Source organism: Elgaria multicarinata, chromosome 3 (assembly GCF_023053635.1).
Source record: "Elgaria multicarinata webbii isolate HBS135686 ecotype San Diego chromosome 3, rElgMul1.1.pri, whole genome shotgun sequence".
Taxonomy (NCBI): Eukaryota; Metazoa; Chordata; class Lepidosauria; order Squamata; family Anguidae; genus Elgaria; species Elgaria multicarinata.
The window spans coordinates 20,166,983-20,183,565 of NC_086173.1; the positions used below are offsets into that span (position 1 = coordinate 20,166,983).

Consider the following 16,583-nt stretch of genomic DNA (forward strand, 5'->3'; position numbering starts at 1 on the left):
CGTATAAATATGGTATAGAAGTACACTGATTTGCTATAACAGTATTCCCTTATGGTACAAGTCCTGCACATAGGCCTGCTAAGAAACAGGCAGCCACTATTGAGTCAAACTGGACTCTTGCTATAGTCTGTCCTTCCGGGATCCATCTACAATACCATTCTTTGGCAAGAACTGGCCTAGCAGAAGGCCTAGAAGTGCTCTTTATCAACAAAATGGGCAGCATTGCCCTTTTAAAGCGTTCGGTGTAGCCCTTCCACCAGCTCTACATAATGAGGTTCTGAAAAGAAAGTGGAAAAAATAGCTGTCACTCTGTATTATATGGTACTCAACAGTACAGCTGCACATGTACACCCAGCGCTGCCTACCTGGCTTTTGCATCTTTTCCTCCCCCACATCTCATCTTTCTTCCATTTTATGATGCAAGGAACATCTTTGGGGTTTGGCCTTACCTACCTTCATCAGGTTGGATGTAGCTGTGCCTGATAAGAAAATCCAGTGCCACCATTGCACAATTGGGCTTGAAATCTGAAGATGCAATGACCTCTTTCACCTGCACATGAGGAGGAACAGTTGCAGCTCATGTCTCCCTGGGACTAGGGCATGGCAGTTAACATGGCAGACATTTGTCATCTAGGGTTGAGATACAGGTACCCTAGTGTAGAGATAGTGAGAATGTATACTGAGGTAAGAACCAAGAAAGAGCATTGTGGCACCTTAAATTCATTATGGCACAAGCTTTTGAGGACTATGATGCAGTTTATGCAGTAATGAATTTGCTAGTATGTAGGGTGCTACAAAACTCATTCTTGCTGCTACTGACTAACACAACACCCCCTCTGGAAACTGCAACAAGGATGGGGCTTTCTACAGCTAGCATGTTGTTGTTTATTCGTTCAGTCGTTTCCGACTCTTCGTGACTTCATGGACCAGCCCACACCAGAGCTTTCTGTCGGCTGTTGCCACCCTCAGCTCCCCCAAGGTCAAGTCTGTCACCTCCAGAATATCATCCATCCATCTTGCCCTTGGTCGGCCCCTCTTCCTTTTGCCTTCCACTTTCCCTAGCATCAGCCTCTTCTCCAGGGTATCCTGTCTTCTCATTATGTGGCCAAAGTACTTCAGTTTTGCCTTTAATACCATTCCCTCAAGTGAGCAGTCTGGCTTTATTTCCTGGAGTATGGACTGGTTTGATCAGCATAAATAACTGACACAGAGGGGGAAAATGCTTGCTCCTGGAAGACCTTAACCTAATGTCCCAAAAATACCACCACAGCTTTCTACACTGCTTACCATCTTCTGGGATGTAAAAGGGGGTACTTTTCTCACTACGTAAAATTACACTTACCAACCTTATCAAGTGGCCAAAGGTAGAACTCCTGCACCTCTCCATCACCCACCTGGGGCACAAATTCTTCAGGCAGTTCCAGGTCAAATATGAACTGGCATTCTGGATAAATCTCTCCATGTGCACCCTCATACGTGTAGCTGTTGTGGGAGAAGTAGTTTAGTAGTAGTGAAGACTTACAGGGAGGGCCAGAATGATAAAAGGCAGTGGAGATTATTCAGGTATATTCTCATTGGGGGATAACTTTGTTCTGAATTACAGAGAGGGAGTGCTTCCCTCTCTGTTCCCTCCCAGAACAGCTACATCCATCCTCTCATAAGCTTGACCCTTTCCCCTGGATTCCTACTAAAATTGGAAATGGCCCTTCGAGATCATGTCCGTGTAAACCTTTAGCTTGAAGCCACCCAAGCTATGTGCTACATCAAGGCTATCTACTTTCTGTAATTTGTGCAGATTAGACATACACCCGCACTTAGATTTGCTTTCATTATTATTCAATGAATTTGGACTTGTTTGTGGAAGTCAAGGGAAGACAACAGTGAATGGACATCACTGCTGGGGATTAGAAGGCCACAGAAATAGGAAGGACTGATCAAGAGCTGAGCAGAGTTTCAAGCCCTAAGGAGGCCTTAGTCTTATTTTCTGTTCTTCCAGACTTTTCTAAAAACTTCTTTAAAATCAGGTGAAAGTCTCAAAATGCGAACTTCAAGTTTATATGCTTGTGCAATGAAGTTAGAGATATACAGAATACAAATAGCATTTTTAAAATACATCCCCTAGCTGTTAACTCTTTTATTTCCCTCTTGAGCCATGTAGCTATATACATGCAGCCTCAGCTACTCCCACTGTGTTCTGACGGATTTGAGGTGGCTTCTCGTTACCTGATAGTTCCAACAGCTTTGGCTTGTGCAGCGAGGGAGGTGGGGATACAAGCTTCTTCTTGGCATTCTTTCACTAGCGTTTCTCTGACACTCAGCCCTGTTGCAATGCCACCAGCAGTCTAACAGGAACAAGAAAACTTCTATTGTGCTACTATGGTAATTGTACCAAGGCTACTATCCCACCATTAACTCTAGCCAGCCCCAGTACTTCATACCTCGGCATGTATGAGAATTCCATTTGTGGGATGAAAACCCAATGGATTTTTGCAATTCGGCCATGGCAGGCTTCGTTCCCTTCTGGTGTCAGCTCAATCTGTAGCGAGTAGATCTCAGGCACTGATTCCATGTATTTTTTAATGGTGACAATTTGTGCAAATTAGATTTTTGGGGTGAGATGGGGTGGATCTTGAAATTTGGTCAAATGGAGTTGTACTTTTTAATTTCCCTGGTCTTTTTCGAGTGTGCAAGAGTGCAGATTCAGCTGTCTCATATGTTTAACCTTGCCTTGTCAATTTCCTTGTTCTTTTCAGCTCTCAAGGGGAGCACCTAAGTGGAATAAGTAACAAGGAAACTGACATGGTGAGACTAATTTGTGCACAGTTGCCAAGGACCAGGGTGGGGGAAATAACCCATTTGCGCCATTCAGAAGCACCGAAAAAAATGCAAACTAAGTAAGAGCACCAAAGGAGATGGCAGGGACACACACCATCTCTCACTTCGCAACATAATCCTCTTGCTATTAAGTGTTGAACTGACCCTTGTCAGTGTCCTCCCTTTCAACCCAGCAAGCCCAGAAACGGGAATTATTGGCTCCCCCCCCCAACTTTTCGTGGCTCCTCAGAGTAGTTACTCCTGTTGCCCAAATTTCCCCTGTATTTACTGTCCAGCCCTTAAATTTGCAAAACCCCATCTGCCTCAAGCAGAATGGAAGTCCACTGCACATCCCTATTCACCCTTTCTGCCCATCTAATGGACCAATGACGCCAAGTTACCTGCTACCACCTGCCTCTGCATCATCATAATAGGAAGAATGGGGAGAAGGGCTTCCATCAATTATACCTTTAATGTATAAAGGGGGGGGGAGAGGAACCCTGGAAGATAGAACTTCCTTCTGAAACCAGGGAAAACCCCACTCATGCTGAAATGTTGAGCATTCAGTCCTATATGGAGTCTGGCATGTGCCAACCAATTTAGTTCAGTACACTCTGGCTGTACCCTGTATTGAACTGCTACATGAATTCTGACTTCTTAGCTGGTCCCCACCCTCAAACAAAAGAGGCAGTTCTTGAATCATCCTCTCTGTCCAGTCACTTACCAGGTTATCCAATAAGCCAGGATAAGTGGGTTTGTCCATGGCCCTACGAGCCAGCCACATATACCTCTGACCATTTTTCCAAGTGTAGCCATTCAGGTGAGCACCATAGCGCTTTACACCCAATAATGCTGGATGCAAGAAATAAATAGGAATGATTTGTCAGGGTAAATAGTTTCCAGATGCAACCAAATGCACAATATTGCCAAAGAGTGGGCCTATTCTCTGCTTTGCCTTCCTCGTGTCATCTCCCAAACCACACCTATTTTTGTACCAAAGAACGTCAACTTCTGTCCAGAATGTGAAGTGTCTACGTCAACTTTCCAATGCAATCCTACATATGTCCACTCAGAAGCAGGTGAGCAGGTATAGGATCACAGCCTTAATGAAGATTTTGGAATTTTAATTGAATTTGAAATATTTTACCACAGGAGAGGATGTGGGATGTTAGGTACAGCACATGACCACAGGAAGTCCTCTAAAGAGTGTTAGCTATCTTTTGTTTCCTAATGCAGCATGATTGTTATGGGCTGCATTACAAGGGTGGTTTGAATTGAATACTTTCCCTCCCTTCACTTCTATTGAGATAGTGCCATCTAGTGGTGGACAATCCCATTTCCCCCAGCTTTTACCATTTTAAAAGTGGTTCTTTTCATACTGGGATTTCCAGGGGATAGCATGGGAGACATCCTGGCCTTTCATGACATTATGTAATAGACCCAAAAACGTTTGTGAGTGGCCAATCACGAGCATGCAATAAATTGCTTATTTAGGGGAACCCTAAGACACACACTTTAATGGCTGAATTCCTATGTGATTTCAGAGTGGTTTCCTCCAATATAAGTATGAAAGTCAAAATGTCCAAGGCTCCAGACTTTGAACTGAAGCCATGTTGCTATTTGTTCCATCTTTGAGCATAAGTAGCTGTGGTCTCTCTTGGGGTGACTGATCAGTGCTTAATTTATAGACAAATGCAATAAGCATCCAATACTATGGAAGGTTGAGATAGGGAGAAAGTAGAGATATTGAGCACATGAACAGAGATGCTTTTCTATTGCCAAATATAATGCAGGTGAAGAGAACATTAACCCCAACTGTTCACAGAACCCACAAAGTTCCCCTTAAGAGCAATTCACTGCTGCAGCTCTAGGTTTCGTTTACTGAAATAACCGTGTGAATCCCGAACCTTCTTACATGAGCAAATGTAAGCATGAGGACGTGGTAGAACCTGAACTGACTGTTGAGGAAGAGAGCTGGTATTTGGCTCCCGGTCAGCTTTCTATGAAAAGAAATAACACAGGGAATTGGGGGTATGCCCCCCAGTAACTGCCTGCAAGAAAAGCCCACCCTACTATGTACATTTCCAGTCACTCAGCCCCCTAGCATAGGTGACTAAGAAGAATTGCAAGATGGGAGTACATCTAGATAGCTGAACAGGAATGGTCAAAGCAAACCTGGCTGGAGACAAATCAGGAGCTCTGAAAAAGAGTGGACAGACCAGGCTCTAGCACCTAAAATGTTTCTTGAGTTGTAACCCATCATTCCTATTTGTAGGTAGGGAACTGAGGCCAAGAGAGTGCTTTAGGCCTCCTGGTGTACAACAGATAGAGCAGGGATTTGAATACAGGCTTCCCACATCTACAGCCAATGTTGGCCCCGTTCAGACAACATGCTAAACCATGCTGCTTGATTAACGGAATGCAATGCATTCCATTAATTATTTTGTGGTTAAGCAGCATGGTTTAGCGTGTTGTCTGAACGGGGTCGCTGACTCTTAATTTTTGAGAAAAAATTAGGCCCTAAGTCAGGATGAGCCTCAGCTCAAATTAAGCACAGAGTATGTGCTTCTTCTTCATGCGGTACTGTTTTGGCTGCGACATTCTTGCGAAAGGTAATTGGATTCAAGTGAGAAACCACATCCAAAGCATGTAGATCCTACTTTAGATTCCTGGTATTTTCCTGTAGGATAGAAGCTGAGAGGATTTTTAAAATATAATAATAATAATAATAATAATAATAATAATAATAATAATAATAATAATAATTTATTACATTTCTATACCGCCCAATAGCCGAAGCTCTCTGGGTGGTTCACAAAATTAAAGGATGCCTAACCTTTAACAGGAGGCAATTATGTAATTGTATTGACCCCTTTGACACCTCATAGTACATATTCCAGGGCTGAACCTTAGCATTGAAAACAGGTTCCGGGGCAAACGGAGCATTTTTATTTATATAGTACCATGAAGGCACATAATTCTTTATAGAGTATTGTAAGTAAAGAAGCCAGATTTCTTCCCCAAGGAGCTGACATCTCCCTGGTGGGGGTTAAAGCAAAGGGAAGCAAACTTTGGTCTGTGATCTGGCTAGGTTGTACTAGGTTGTACTGAGGCCTTATTCCTTGTCCCTATGGTCATAGTTTGACAGATATTTCAAAGTTTTGACACAGTGGCGCCTCAGTCAATTTCTTCTATGTGAATCATGTCTCATAGAGAGAGATCTACACATATATATCAATGAAGTTGGAAAAGGAGAGTGTTGGTTGTTGCTTTTTAAAGACGTTCAAACTCACGGGTTGCAGCACGCTCCATGCTGAAGAGAGGTGTGTCAAAAAAACAGGGCATCACATTGTAGAGCTGCAACAAAAACATGTTTTGGTTAATGAATAGCTCTGGTTTTCTACCCCAACCCATCTCCTTCCAAGAGCTGGTATTCTAAATGAGATCCCTGGATACCCCATACTTGCCCCTTTCATCTTGAGAAAGAGTTTTAGAACACACAAATTTGTATCAGATGCATAACCCAAATCTAGTCCTCGCCCTGTTTCTTGGTTGCTAATGCCTGGCCATCTCACCTCGTCCCTCCACTCTTTCAGGCAGGGAAAAGCTTGCTGCGCCCTTAGTTCCTTGAATACCCCTTCCACGGCAGCTGTTCGTTGCTCATAGGATGCCAGTTGCTTGTTAAGCGTCACATACGCATGTGTGTCATCTCCCTGAGACACTGAGAAAACAGCTGGATACTGATGGAGATGTTCGGCTACAGCCTGTGGCACATAGCCTACCTGTTGTCCACCAACCATAAATGGCAGGCACAGATCCTTGAAAGAGTCTGCAAGGAGATCAACCCAAATCAATCCTCTACTGTAGCCTAGTCCCTGTGAACAGGGCCAAACGCCATAGTGCTTTCTGCTGTGGGGACCTCTTATATGTCAGCTGTTTCAGAAAGCTCTACTGCCACAAGATGTGATGTGGTAATGGCCATTAGCCTACAAGCCTTTTAAGGATTGCAGAAACTGATGGCGAAAGGGGTCTATCCGTTGCTTTCTAACATCTGGGACTGTTTAGCTTAGAAAAAAGGCGAATGAGGGGAGACATGATAGAGGTGTACAGAATTTTGCCTGGCATGGAGAAAGTGGAGAGGGAGACATCTTTCTCTCTCATAATGTTAAAACCCAGTGGGGTTTTCTCATGAAGCTGATTGGTGAATGATTCAGGACAGATAAAAGGAAACATTTCTGGACACAGCACATAGACAACTATGGAATTCACTGCTACAAGATGTAGTGATGGCCACTAATTTGGATGGTTTTAAAAGGGGGTTAGCCAATTTCATGGAGGATAAGGCTATCAATGAATACTAGCCCTGATGGTTATTTGCTACCTCCAGTAACAGAGGCAGTATGCCTATGTGCACCAGTTGCTGGTAACTTGGGCGGGAGAGCACTGTTGTACTCATGACCTGCTTGTAGGTTTTCCATGGGCAGCTTGTTGGCCACTGTCTGATCCAGCAAGGCTCTTATGTAATGTTATCACCAATAGCTCTGGTTCTTTAAACGTTTCTTTTAATGGGGCAAAGCATTTGGTACATTCAGAGGCAGTCACCTCTCAGTGCCAGACTTGCTTTAATAATGAAATTGGCAACCCAACTTGCAGTGCAATCAGATGCATGTTTACTCAGAAGGAACTCCCAATGAATTCAATGGGGCTTACTCCCAAGTAAATGCATCTAAGATTGCCGCCTAAAGGTCCCTGATAAGCATGCAATGACTGCATTCTTAAGGTGCCGTGTCATGCAGGTTTAGTCAGAAAAGCATCCAACTCCCAGCACTCCCCAGACGTTTTCTGTCTAAACATGCATAGCTTGCACCCTTCATCTACAAGGGCTCGTTTTTTCCATGGGTAATAGTCTCTGCAATATACACGGGACCTGTCCCTAACAATACTACTTACTCATACCATTATTTTTTCTTATTCACTCATTTCTGAGACATCCTGTCCTTGTTTTTCTGCCTTTAAGCAAAGAAGTTTTCCTTATAGGGGCCAGCAACTGTAGGGGAGGGGGTGGGGGGTAATTTCTGCTTTAGGAAACTTCTCTAGGAAGCCTCCTAGGTCCCCGGACCGCCGCAGCCGCACCTGCTCCGTGGAAAGAATTCATCCTTCTGAGCAGCTCCCGGACCCGGTCAGACCATCCTGGAGCCGCCATGACACCTGAGCAACAAGCCCCGCCCCGTCTACCATTCCGTTTAGCCGCCTCGGCCTATAGTTCTGATTGGCTCCACAACGCTGTAGCGTCCTAACCAATCGCGATGTTGGATTCCTACTTTCGACCGAATCAAGTGACCCGGTTTATACAATCTGCAGAGGCAAGAGATGCACAGCCCCTCAACCCCTCCTTCTGCAGGGGAGGGAAATCACATATTCAAATACTTCCTCTTGCAATAATAAAAAAGATAATTCCACAACCCGGGATCAATCCCTGGCATCTCCGGGTAGAAGGATCTGGTGATAGAAAAGCCTCTTCTGTGGCCAAGATCACGGGGAGTCTCCACCGGGTCAGAGTAGACCAGGACTGGGCAGAAGGTAAATCTGCATCTGCTGGGAGAGCTCTGGATGATTTGCAATAAATCAGCAAGGATTTCTGACTCCTGATGGTTGAATAGCAACAACAAGATGTAAACCGCCCAAAGAGCTTCGGCTATGGGGCGGTATATAAATGTAATAAATAACAACAACAACCATAATAAATAATGACTTCCACCCCTCTACCCAAATATTATAGTGCTGAAAAGGAGAAAGTGTGGGGTAACTAAGAGTGGATTCGTGGGTGCAAAGACTCACTGTGCGCTTTTTTTTACTTTTACTGCTCAATATTTTTTTTCATGAGCTCAGAATCTTTCAGTTTCAGGTTTATGTCCTTTGCACCAGGATCCAGCTAGTGGATCTTGGGGCTGGGGGTGGGGTGAGGGGTGTTTCCAGATGGAGGAGTCCTAGTCTGCAGCTATTTTGTGATGTATTTTTTTCCTTAATGGATTTTCTGCAGTAAGAAAAGAGACAGAAAAAGTTATGAGTGGAAGACGATGGGGTTCTTCAGATGAGCGTTTTATCACATGCTCGCTACTGCCCACTCACGGTTTTTCACTCATCCTTTAGATGACACCATCTGTCTCCCCGTGCACCTCCTGCTCCTTCTTGCCCTCTTTCCGTCACAAAATAGACCCCTTTAAAACATTTTTTTTCCCCAAACGGAATGTGCTGTCATTTCCTGCTGTGTGCAGGAAAAGTGGTGCGATAAAAAATGGCCCCTGAATGGGTCACGTGGTTTTTTACTTCCTCTTTCTTCTCTGGGGAGATGTATGGCCTGGTCGCTGGCAAACCATGGCTGCCTGCAAAGGCTTCTGGGTGAATGGCTGCTTCTGCTTCTCCGTTAGCAAACTGTTATTTTCCTTCTGTACCAGTCAGCAGCATTCCTTGTGTTATGAGAAAGATGAGTCAAAGCACAGTTACAGTGATCTCATGAGAACAGCAAGTGTCTTATCTGTGTAGCCTGGTACTGTATCTGGAAGCTCTAACGAGCTGACATTCCGGTCTCTTCATCAAATTAGTAAGTGCACCTGGGTGAAGAGGATCCTTATGTGCGCCAAAGAAATGCCAAGTAGTGCCTTGTTTATCACAACAATGTAGACTTATGCTGTAGTTTCCTATGATGGGAAGAACTGCTTTGTTATTAGTAGCTATGCAATCCATCGCTTGCTTAACTTGGCAGCAATGCCAAGTTCAGTTATGCTGTAATTGTCCTTGTGCCCAGGGGTGGGGGTCCAGAATGCTCAAATTCTGTGCAGGAAGCTTTTGCAGGCCAGTTGGCTTTTATTAGGATACGTACAATATGCTAATAAATTAGTCTCCTTTTAAGCAAACCTGTGAGTCTGACTACTTTGTCTCCTTGGCAACCCTGAAACAACCTGAAGCTTGCAGCTGGAGCTAGATGGACTGGAACAGAAGAGGAAGTATTGTGGGACAGGAGTGGAAGCAGACAAGCAACTGTAGGCAACCGTGATTCCACACACACGGAATGTCTGATCACACTCAATGTCATCTCTTCTACCTCCTGCCCCTGGTAAAATGCCAATGAAATAAACGGTGATGGCACCATAAAAATCTCATCTGGAAGCACCCAATAGCTCCCACAAGCCAGGCTTACATATTGCATACAAAATAAGTTGGTAAAACATGTTGATCCATTAGGAATGTGGTGTGTGTATCCCCAAATCTCTATTGGAGAATACCAAATAAATGTCACAAAATTGTGAGCAAGTGTTTGAAATCTTGCTCACATAATTATATTTTATTTGATCCTAAAAAGGGTATTATCTTACACTGTTTTTGCTCATATTTCACTTCCAGTCGGGCACCTTGATATACAGAAGATCTCAGGAAGCATGAAGGACAATGACTGGAGTGCCAATGACGGAAAACGCGACTTATATCTGACAAGACACAATATGTGCAGCAAAGAAAGCTTTCTTCTCTGCATGCATTGCATCTGTGAATTCATGTCCAGCAGAACTGTTCAGGGTGGTGAGGGGTATAAGATACCTTCCTCCCTGAACCCAAATTTAGAGCCTTCGGTAGTTTGCTATGATGCGTTTAACGATCATTTCACAGATGAAATCTCTTGGATAAGAGCCAATTTAGACGCTGTTGTTATAACAGAAGCTGACAATGGAGTGTCCAGCAACACCGTGAGTAGGATTACACTGGATCAGTTTGTGCTGAGGACGTGGACAAGCTGCTTAGATGAGTGAGGAAGACAGTTGTCCTCTCAATCCCTGTCCTTCTTGCCTGGTCGCCCAGGGAGGAGGTGCAGTTAGACTATAACTACAATATATTGTTAATGCATCTCTTAGGGAGGGGAGCTTTCCATTATGTTTAAAAGAAGCAATGGTACAGCCGATCTAAAAAAAGCCCTCCCTGGACCCCCTGGACTTTAATAATTACAGGCTGGTATCACATCTTCCATTTTTAGGCAAGGTGATTGAGAGGGCAGTTGCCTTCCAACTCCAAGCAGTCTTGGATGATATAGTTTTTCTAGACCCATTTCAAACTGGCTTCAGAGCAGGATATGGAGTTGAGACCACTATGGTCGTCTTAGTGGATGATCTCTGCATGAGTATTGACAGGGGGAGTGTGTCCCTCTTGGTACTTTTGAGCCTCTCAGCAGCTTTCGATACCATCGACCATGATGTCCTTCTGGAATGCCTGAGGAGTTTGGGAATCGGGGGCACTGTGCTCCAGTGGTTCCGGCCCTACTTCTCAGGTAGGTTCCAGATGGTGATGCTTGGGGATAGCTGCTCCTCAAAGAATGAGCTGTTGTATGGTGTACCACAAGGTGCCATCCTATCCCCAATGCTGTTTAACATTCACATGAAACTGCTGAGATCATCCGGAGGCATGGGGCGGGGTGCTATCAGTATGCCGATGACACCCAAATATATTTCTCTATGCCTTCGATAACAGAGTCAGCTAAGGATAGTGTATCTCCTTTGAATGAATGCTTGGAGGCGGTAATGGGCTGGATGAGGAAAAACAAACTGAAGTTGCATCCAGACAAGATGGAGGTGCTAACTGTCAAGGGCCCTAAACTGAGTTTGGAGGTGTGTCAGCCAGTTCTGGATGGGGTTACACTCCCTCTGAAAGACTGTGCTCACAGCTTGGGGGTAGTTCTGGACCCGTCACTCCAAATGACAGCTCAGATAGATGTGATGGCCAGGAGTGCTTACTATCAGCTTCAGCTGTTACATCAGCTGCGCTCTTTCCTAGAGTTGAAAGACCTAAAGATGGTAGTGCACACACTGGTAACTTAGAAGCTCAACTTCTGCAATGCGCTATACATGCGGCTATCTTTGTACCTAGTTAGAAGCCAGGTTGGTACATCTAGGGCTGATCATATTACACCAACTTTAAAATCACTCCACTGGCTGCCAATTAGTTTCTGGGCGAAGTACAAAGTATTAGTCATTACTTTTAAAGCACAATTTGTTTATTTATTTATTTATTTACATTTATATACCGCCCCACAGCCGAAGCTCTCTGGGCAGTTTACAACAATGACTGGAGTTTGGGTCCAGGTTACATATGGGATCACTTTCTCCCATACAATCTGCCCTGCATACTCAGGTCCTCTGGGGAGAACTTATTTCAGTCAGCCAAAATTAGGCTGACAGCTGTTAACCAGAGGACCTTTTCTTCTGTCACCCCCGCCCCTGTGGAATGGCCTGCCAGAGGAGATTCGTCACCTTAACACTCTCCAAGTTTAAGACAGCCATAAAGACTAATCCCTTCCGTTAGGCCTACCCAGATAAATTTTATACCTAAGAATTTTAAGATGTCCTGATCGTTATTTTAATATTGTATTGGTTTTATATGCTCTTTTAATTAATTTTATATATTTTATTTATATTTTATTGTACTAATGTTGTTTCCCACCTCGATCCAAAGGGAGAGGAATAATAATAATAATAATAATAATAATAATAATAATAATGATGATGCACTCTGTAGTCAATCAGAGCAAGAACACTTGTAGGGTCTAGGCAATCGCAATCCATTGCACCAATTCTGTACCAGCTACTTGGCTAATAATTTCGGGACACAATTTTAAGTGCTGGTTTTGGCCTTTAAAACTTGAAGTTTACAATTTGGGACTAGGTTACCTGAAGGACCATCTGCCTGCATTCATAAGACCCTGCCCAAGCTTTGAGATCAGCTTGTGAGGCCCTGCTTTCAGTCCCGTCAATAAGAAATGTTAAATGGATGGGTTACCAGGGATAGCATCTTTTCAGTGGGCTGGTGCCCCACATGTGTTTTAGGGAGGCTCCATAGCTCAATCTGATAGAGCATGACTCAGATTCGATCCCTGGCTTCTCCAGGTAGGGCAAGGAAAGAATCCTGCCTGAAGCCCTGGAGAGCAATGGCTGTCAGTGTCGACAGCACTGAGCTAGATGGACCAAGGGTCTGATACAGTATAAAGCAGCTTCCTATGTTCCTATGAGGAATTCCCTCCCTTAGGAAGTAGATATGATCTCATCATTGATGGTTTTTAAGAGAACTCTTAAGGCATTTTTATTTCAATCTGTATTTATCTGATTTGCTGTGCTTTTTTTGTAATTGCATTTAAGTGGGTGTAATGGGATTTTTATTTTTGAGGTTTCTTGTGTGTACTGCCTTGTGAGAGGCAACTTTTTAAAAAAGTGTTGTTGAATAAAACAATAAGATGTTGCTTCTTGCAATCCTACGCTCTTGTTCAAGCAGGAAAGAGAATCAGCACAATCTGACACTGTATTTATCCAACACAATGATAAGGGCACAAGGACATTGAAAACGACTGGCTTTTAAAAAGTTGGACAGAGATAATTGTGAGTCCTCCAATACAATTGACTTGCAGCACATACAAAAGGGGGTACTTTACACAATGTATTAACCCATGAAATTAATTGCTGCAGGTTCTCCTAAAGGACAAATAGCACTGTGTTTTTTAAAACATGGAATGTACAGTGCCCTGCTGGTGGATGATCCCCAGAGAGCCAATATGGTGTAGTGGCTAAAGTGTTGGACTGGGAGTCAGGAGATCTAGGTTCTAGTCCCCACTCGGCCATGGAAACCCACTGGGTGACTTTGGGCCAGTCACACACTCTCAGCCCAACCCACCTCACAGGGTTGTGAGGATAACTTGGAGAGGAGGAGGATTATGTACACGCTTTGGGTTCCTTGGAGGAAAAAAGGTGAGATATAAATGCAAAAATAAATAAATAAAATACATAGTTAAAGGACAGTATACCTTTGACTAACAGATGCCCACACAAAACAAGGAGATGGATTACATAGGCTGAGCTGTGTGGCAAAGCTTCTGCTTTCAGCTGGGAGATGGATTAGGTCAGCCTTCTCCAATATGGTGGACTCCAGATGTTTTGGACTACAACTCCCAGCATTCCTGACCATTGGCCATGCTAGCTGCGACTGGTACGAGTTGAAGGCGAAAACATCTGGCAGGCAGCATGTCGGGGGAGTCTGGATTAGATGGGATGTTAATCCTCTGAGCCTGTGAATAAGAATAGCTTTGCCAGACCAGGGCAAGATCGGTCTATTTCAGCATTTGGTTCCCAGCACCGACCAACCAGAAGCATCTGGAAAGCTCGCGAGTTGTGAAGGTGGCCTTCCCATGTGGTTTGCTGCAGCATCTGGTACTCAGGTGAATATGGCCCCATTAGATGGCTGTGATAGAGCTGCGTGCTGATCCAAAAGAATCAGAGCTAGTCAGGCTGAATTAGGGAAACAAGTTTTGTTATTATAATTATTCATATTACACTTTAAATATTTTTACATTTTTCTTATTTTTTTTTAAAGTGTCTGGCTTCTAAGAATTTTTTATCACAACGGCCAGTAGAAAAATAACCAAACTCTTAAAAACAAAGGCGCCCCCTTGGCGCTTCCCACAGAGAGAGGGGCTGGAGAGGCAGGGATGGGGAGGGGTCAACATGGAGCAGTTTTGGAAAGGGGCGAGGAAGTGATGCATTTCAAGGACAGTTCACAAAGAGACTCACAGTTTATTATGTACAGAGCAACTCGGTTTCGATGGCTGTGCGGACGCCTTGCTTCGGAGCAAACTTGCCAGTTGGTAAAATGGGACCCAGTCCTTGAAAATCTCCCAATGGAGGACAGTAATGAATATAAATAAACTTTTCCAATGTGCTTAATAGCTATTCAGCCTCGTTCGCTCCAACCAGAAGCGACTAAGCACCAGTACCTCTTCAGAACTGGGATGGAACTCAAATGGTGTAGCTCCATTCTTAGCAGCTCTGGGCTCTCGTCTCCCTGTGGAACGATTGCTTTGTTTCTCTAACCTACCTCCAGTGCCACTGCGAATTCTGACCTTTCAAAGGACAGTTCGGCTCCGTTGCCTTATTTCAGGGGGAGCTATTGAGAATTATATCCCGTTAAATCGGGCATGCACAACTTGGGGCCTTCCAATCCAAGCACACCCCACCAGCCACATATAAATCATTTTTGCTGCTTGCCTGGGATTGCAAAAATGGGGTGGATTGTCCAACACTTGGGAAATCACAATACACAGCTCATGGGCTGTTTGGCTTGACGGGTCGCAAGTTGTACAGGCTAGTGTTAAATGATGCCCCTACCGCCTTTGTCCAGACCAACACCATTCACACACACACACACACACACACACACACACACACACACACGCACGCACCCCACAGATATAACGATCATCACAAAAGGCAAAGGGGGGGGAGGAGATTCCTTCCTTTTGTAACATCATTATCGGGGCTTATTTCTCAAAACATCCCATCTCTCCTGGAGAGATGTTACCAGCTTACATATTGCCGTGAAAGTGCTTCGGAGTACCCCCTTCAGAACATGGCAAGGAGGCAACGGGGTTTAGGTTTAGCCACCTTCTCAACAGCTGCCTGGAGTTCCTCAATTGAAGGAAGGTAGCAGCATCACATTCAAAAATAAAGTGGCAGAGGATATCTTAGCTTTAGACACCATTGTCCCCTCACCCTCACTCCATTTGCAATGGTTCAAGATAAGGCAGAGGGTTGGATTCTCAAAAGAATGTAGAGGATTGTCTTTCTAACCCACCTCCTCATTTTACTCCATCTCTCATGTGGCAGATTTCTTGATCACAATGGAAATAGAATCCAGGAGTCTGGCCACTCCAGTCTGCGGCCTGACTGCTCTCCTCAGCCCCTTGAGTCCCAGCGTCTTGCAGCTTTAACATGCGCAATGATGAACGGTGCGGTGTAGCCAGCAGAGTCAGACTCGGGAGTTCCACCATTTCGGTATTTTGGCCTTGTCCGCTGGGCTGTAGCATCGCCTTTCGCCCTGGTGCTTTGGGGCGCTGACTGGGTTGACGTTCAGAGCGCAGCGGGGCTTAGACTGTACTGCGGAGATCTCACAAATGAGAAGGTCCAGATCCGAGGCCCCTCTTTGCTTTTCCATTGTGGAGTCCAAGGTTGGGCTCAGAGAACTTGTATTTCCACAAGGGGCAGAAGTTCGAACCTCTCAGACTTGTAATGGGGGAGGGGGAAGTTAGGTTGAAAAAGACACAGTGGGCTCACCCCCATTATTACTTTATCCTGGTCCTTAATTCTGCATCTCTTCCTCCCCAAGAACAAAGATCTGAAGATTCTATGGCCAGGACATTTTGCTTCACATCAAGTGAACAGAGGGCCCTTCAGCACAATGAGAATGAAACAGGCCCCCTTCCAGACAGCTTTCACCTCTTGAAGCCCTGAGAACAGGAGTGGAGGACCCCTGGACTTCCAGATGTTGCTGGACTACAACTTTCATCATCCTGCCCATTGGCCATGCTGGCTGGAGCTAATGGGAGATGGAGGCCATTGACATCCAGAGGGCGACGGACTCCCAGATGGGATTAGACTATAATCCCCACCATCCTGATCATTGACTGCTGGCTGGGGCTAATGGGAGATGGAGTCCAATGACATGTGGAGGGCTGTGGGCCTCCACCCCGTCCCTTGATCAGCGTTCCCCAGCCTGATGTGCTCCACAATTCCCACCTGCCCCATTAGATGACAATTCCCACCAGCCTGATCAACGGAGGTTACCAGGTGGGGGAAGGCTGCCCTAGATTAAGACGGAGGGGGGGTGGCTGGCACCACCAACGTTCCCCGGGGAGAGGAAGAAGGGCCCCTGCTCTCGGCTGTTTCGAGTGCCAGTCCTGTCCTTAA

General features: G+C 44.9%; 1 protein-coding gene across 1 annotated transcript; it reads right to left on the reverse strand.

Moving 5' to 3' along the window:
* Positions 1-13: 13 nt before the first annotated feature.
* On the reverse strand, positions 14-8,017 carry LOC134394269 (uncharacterized). Its single transcript, XM_063119547.1, has 8 exons — positions 7,948-8,017; positions 6,390-6,643; positions 6,108-6,171; positions 3,539-3,666; positions 2,224-2,342; positions 1,347-1,482; positions 454-550; positions 14-277 (listed from the first exon to the last, which is right to left on the reverse strand). Exons 1-8 carry the CDS (start codon positions 8,015-8,017, stop codon positions 231-233), a joined length of 915 nt encoding a protein of 304 aa, XP_062975617.1. The 3' UTR covers positions 14-230.
* Between the last annotated feature and the right edge of the window lie 8,566 nt (positions 8,018-16,583).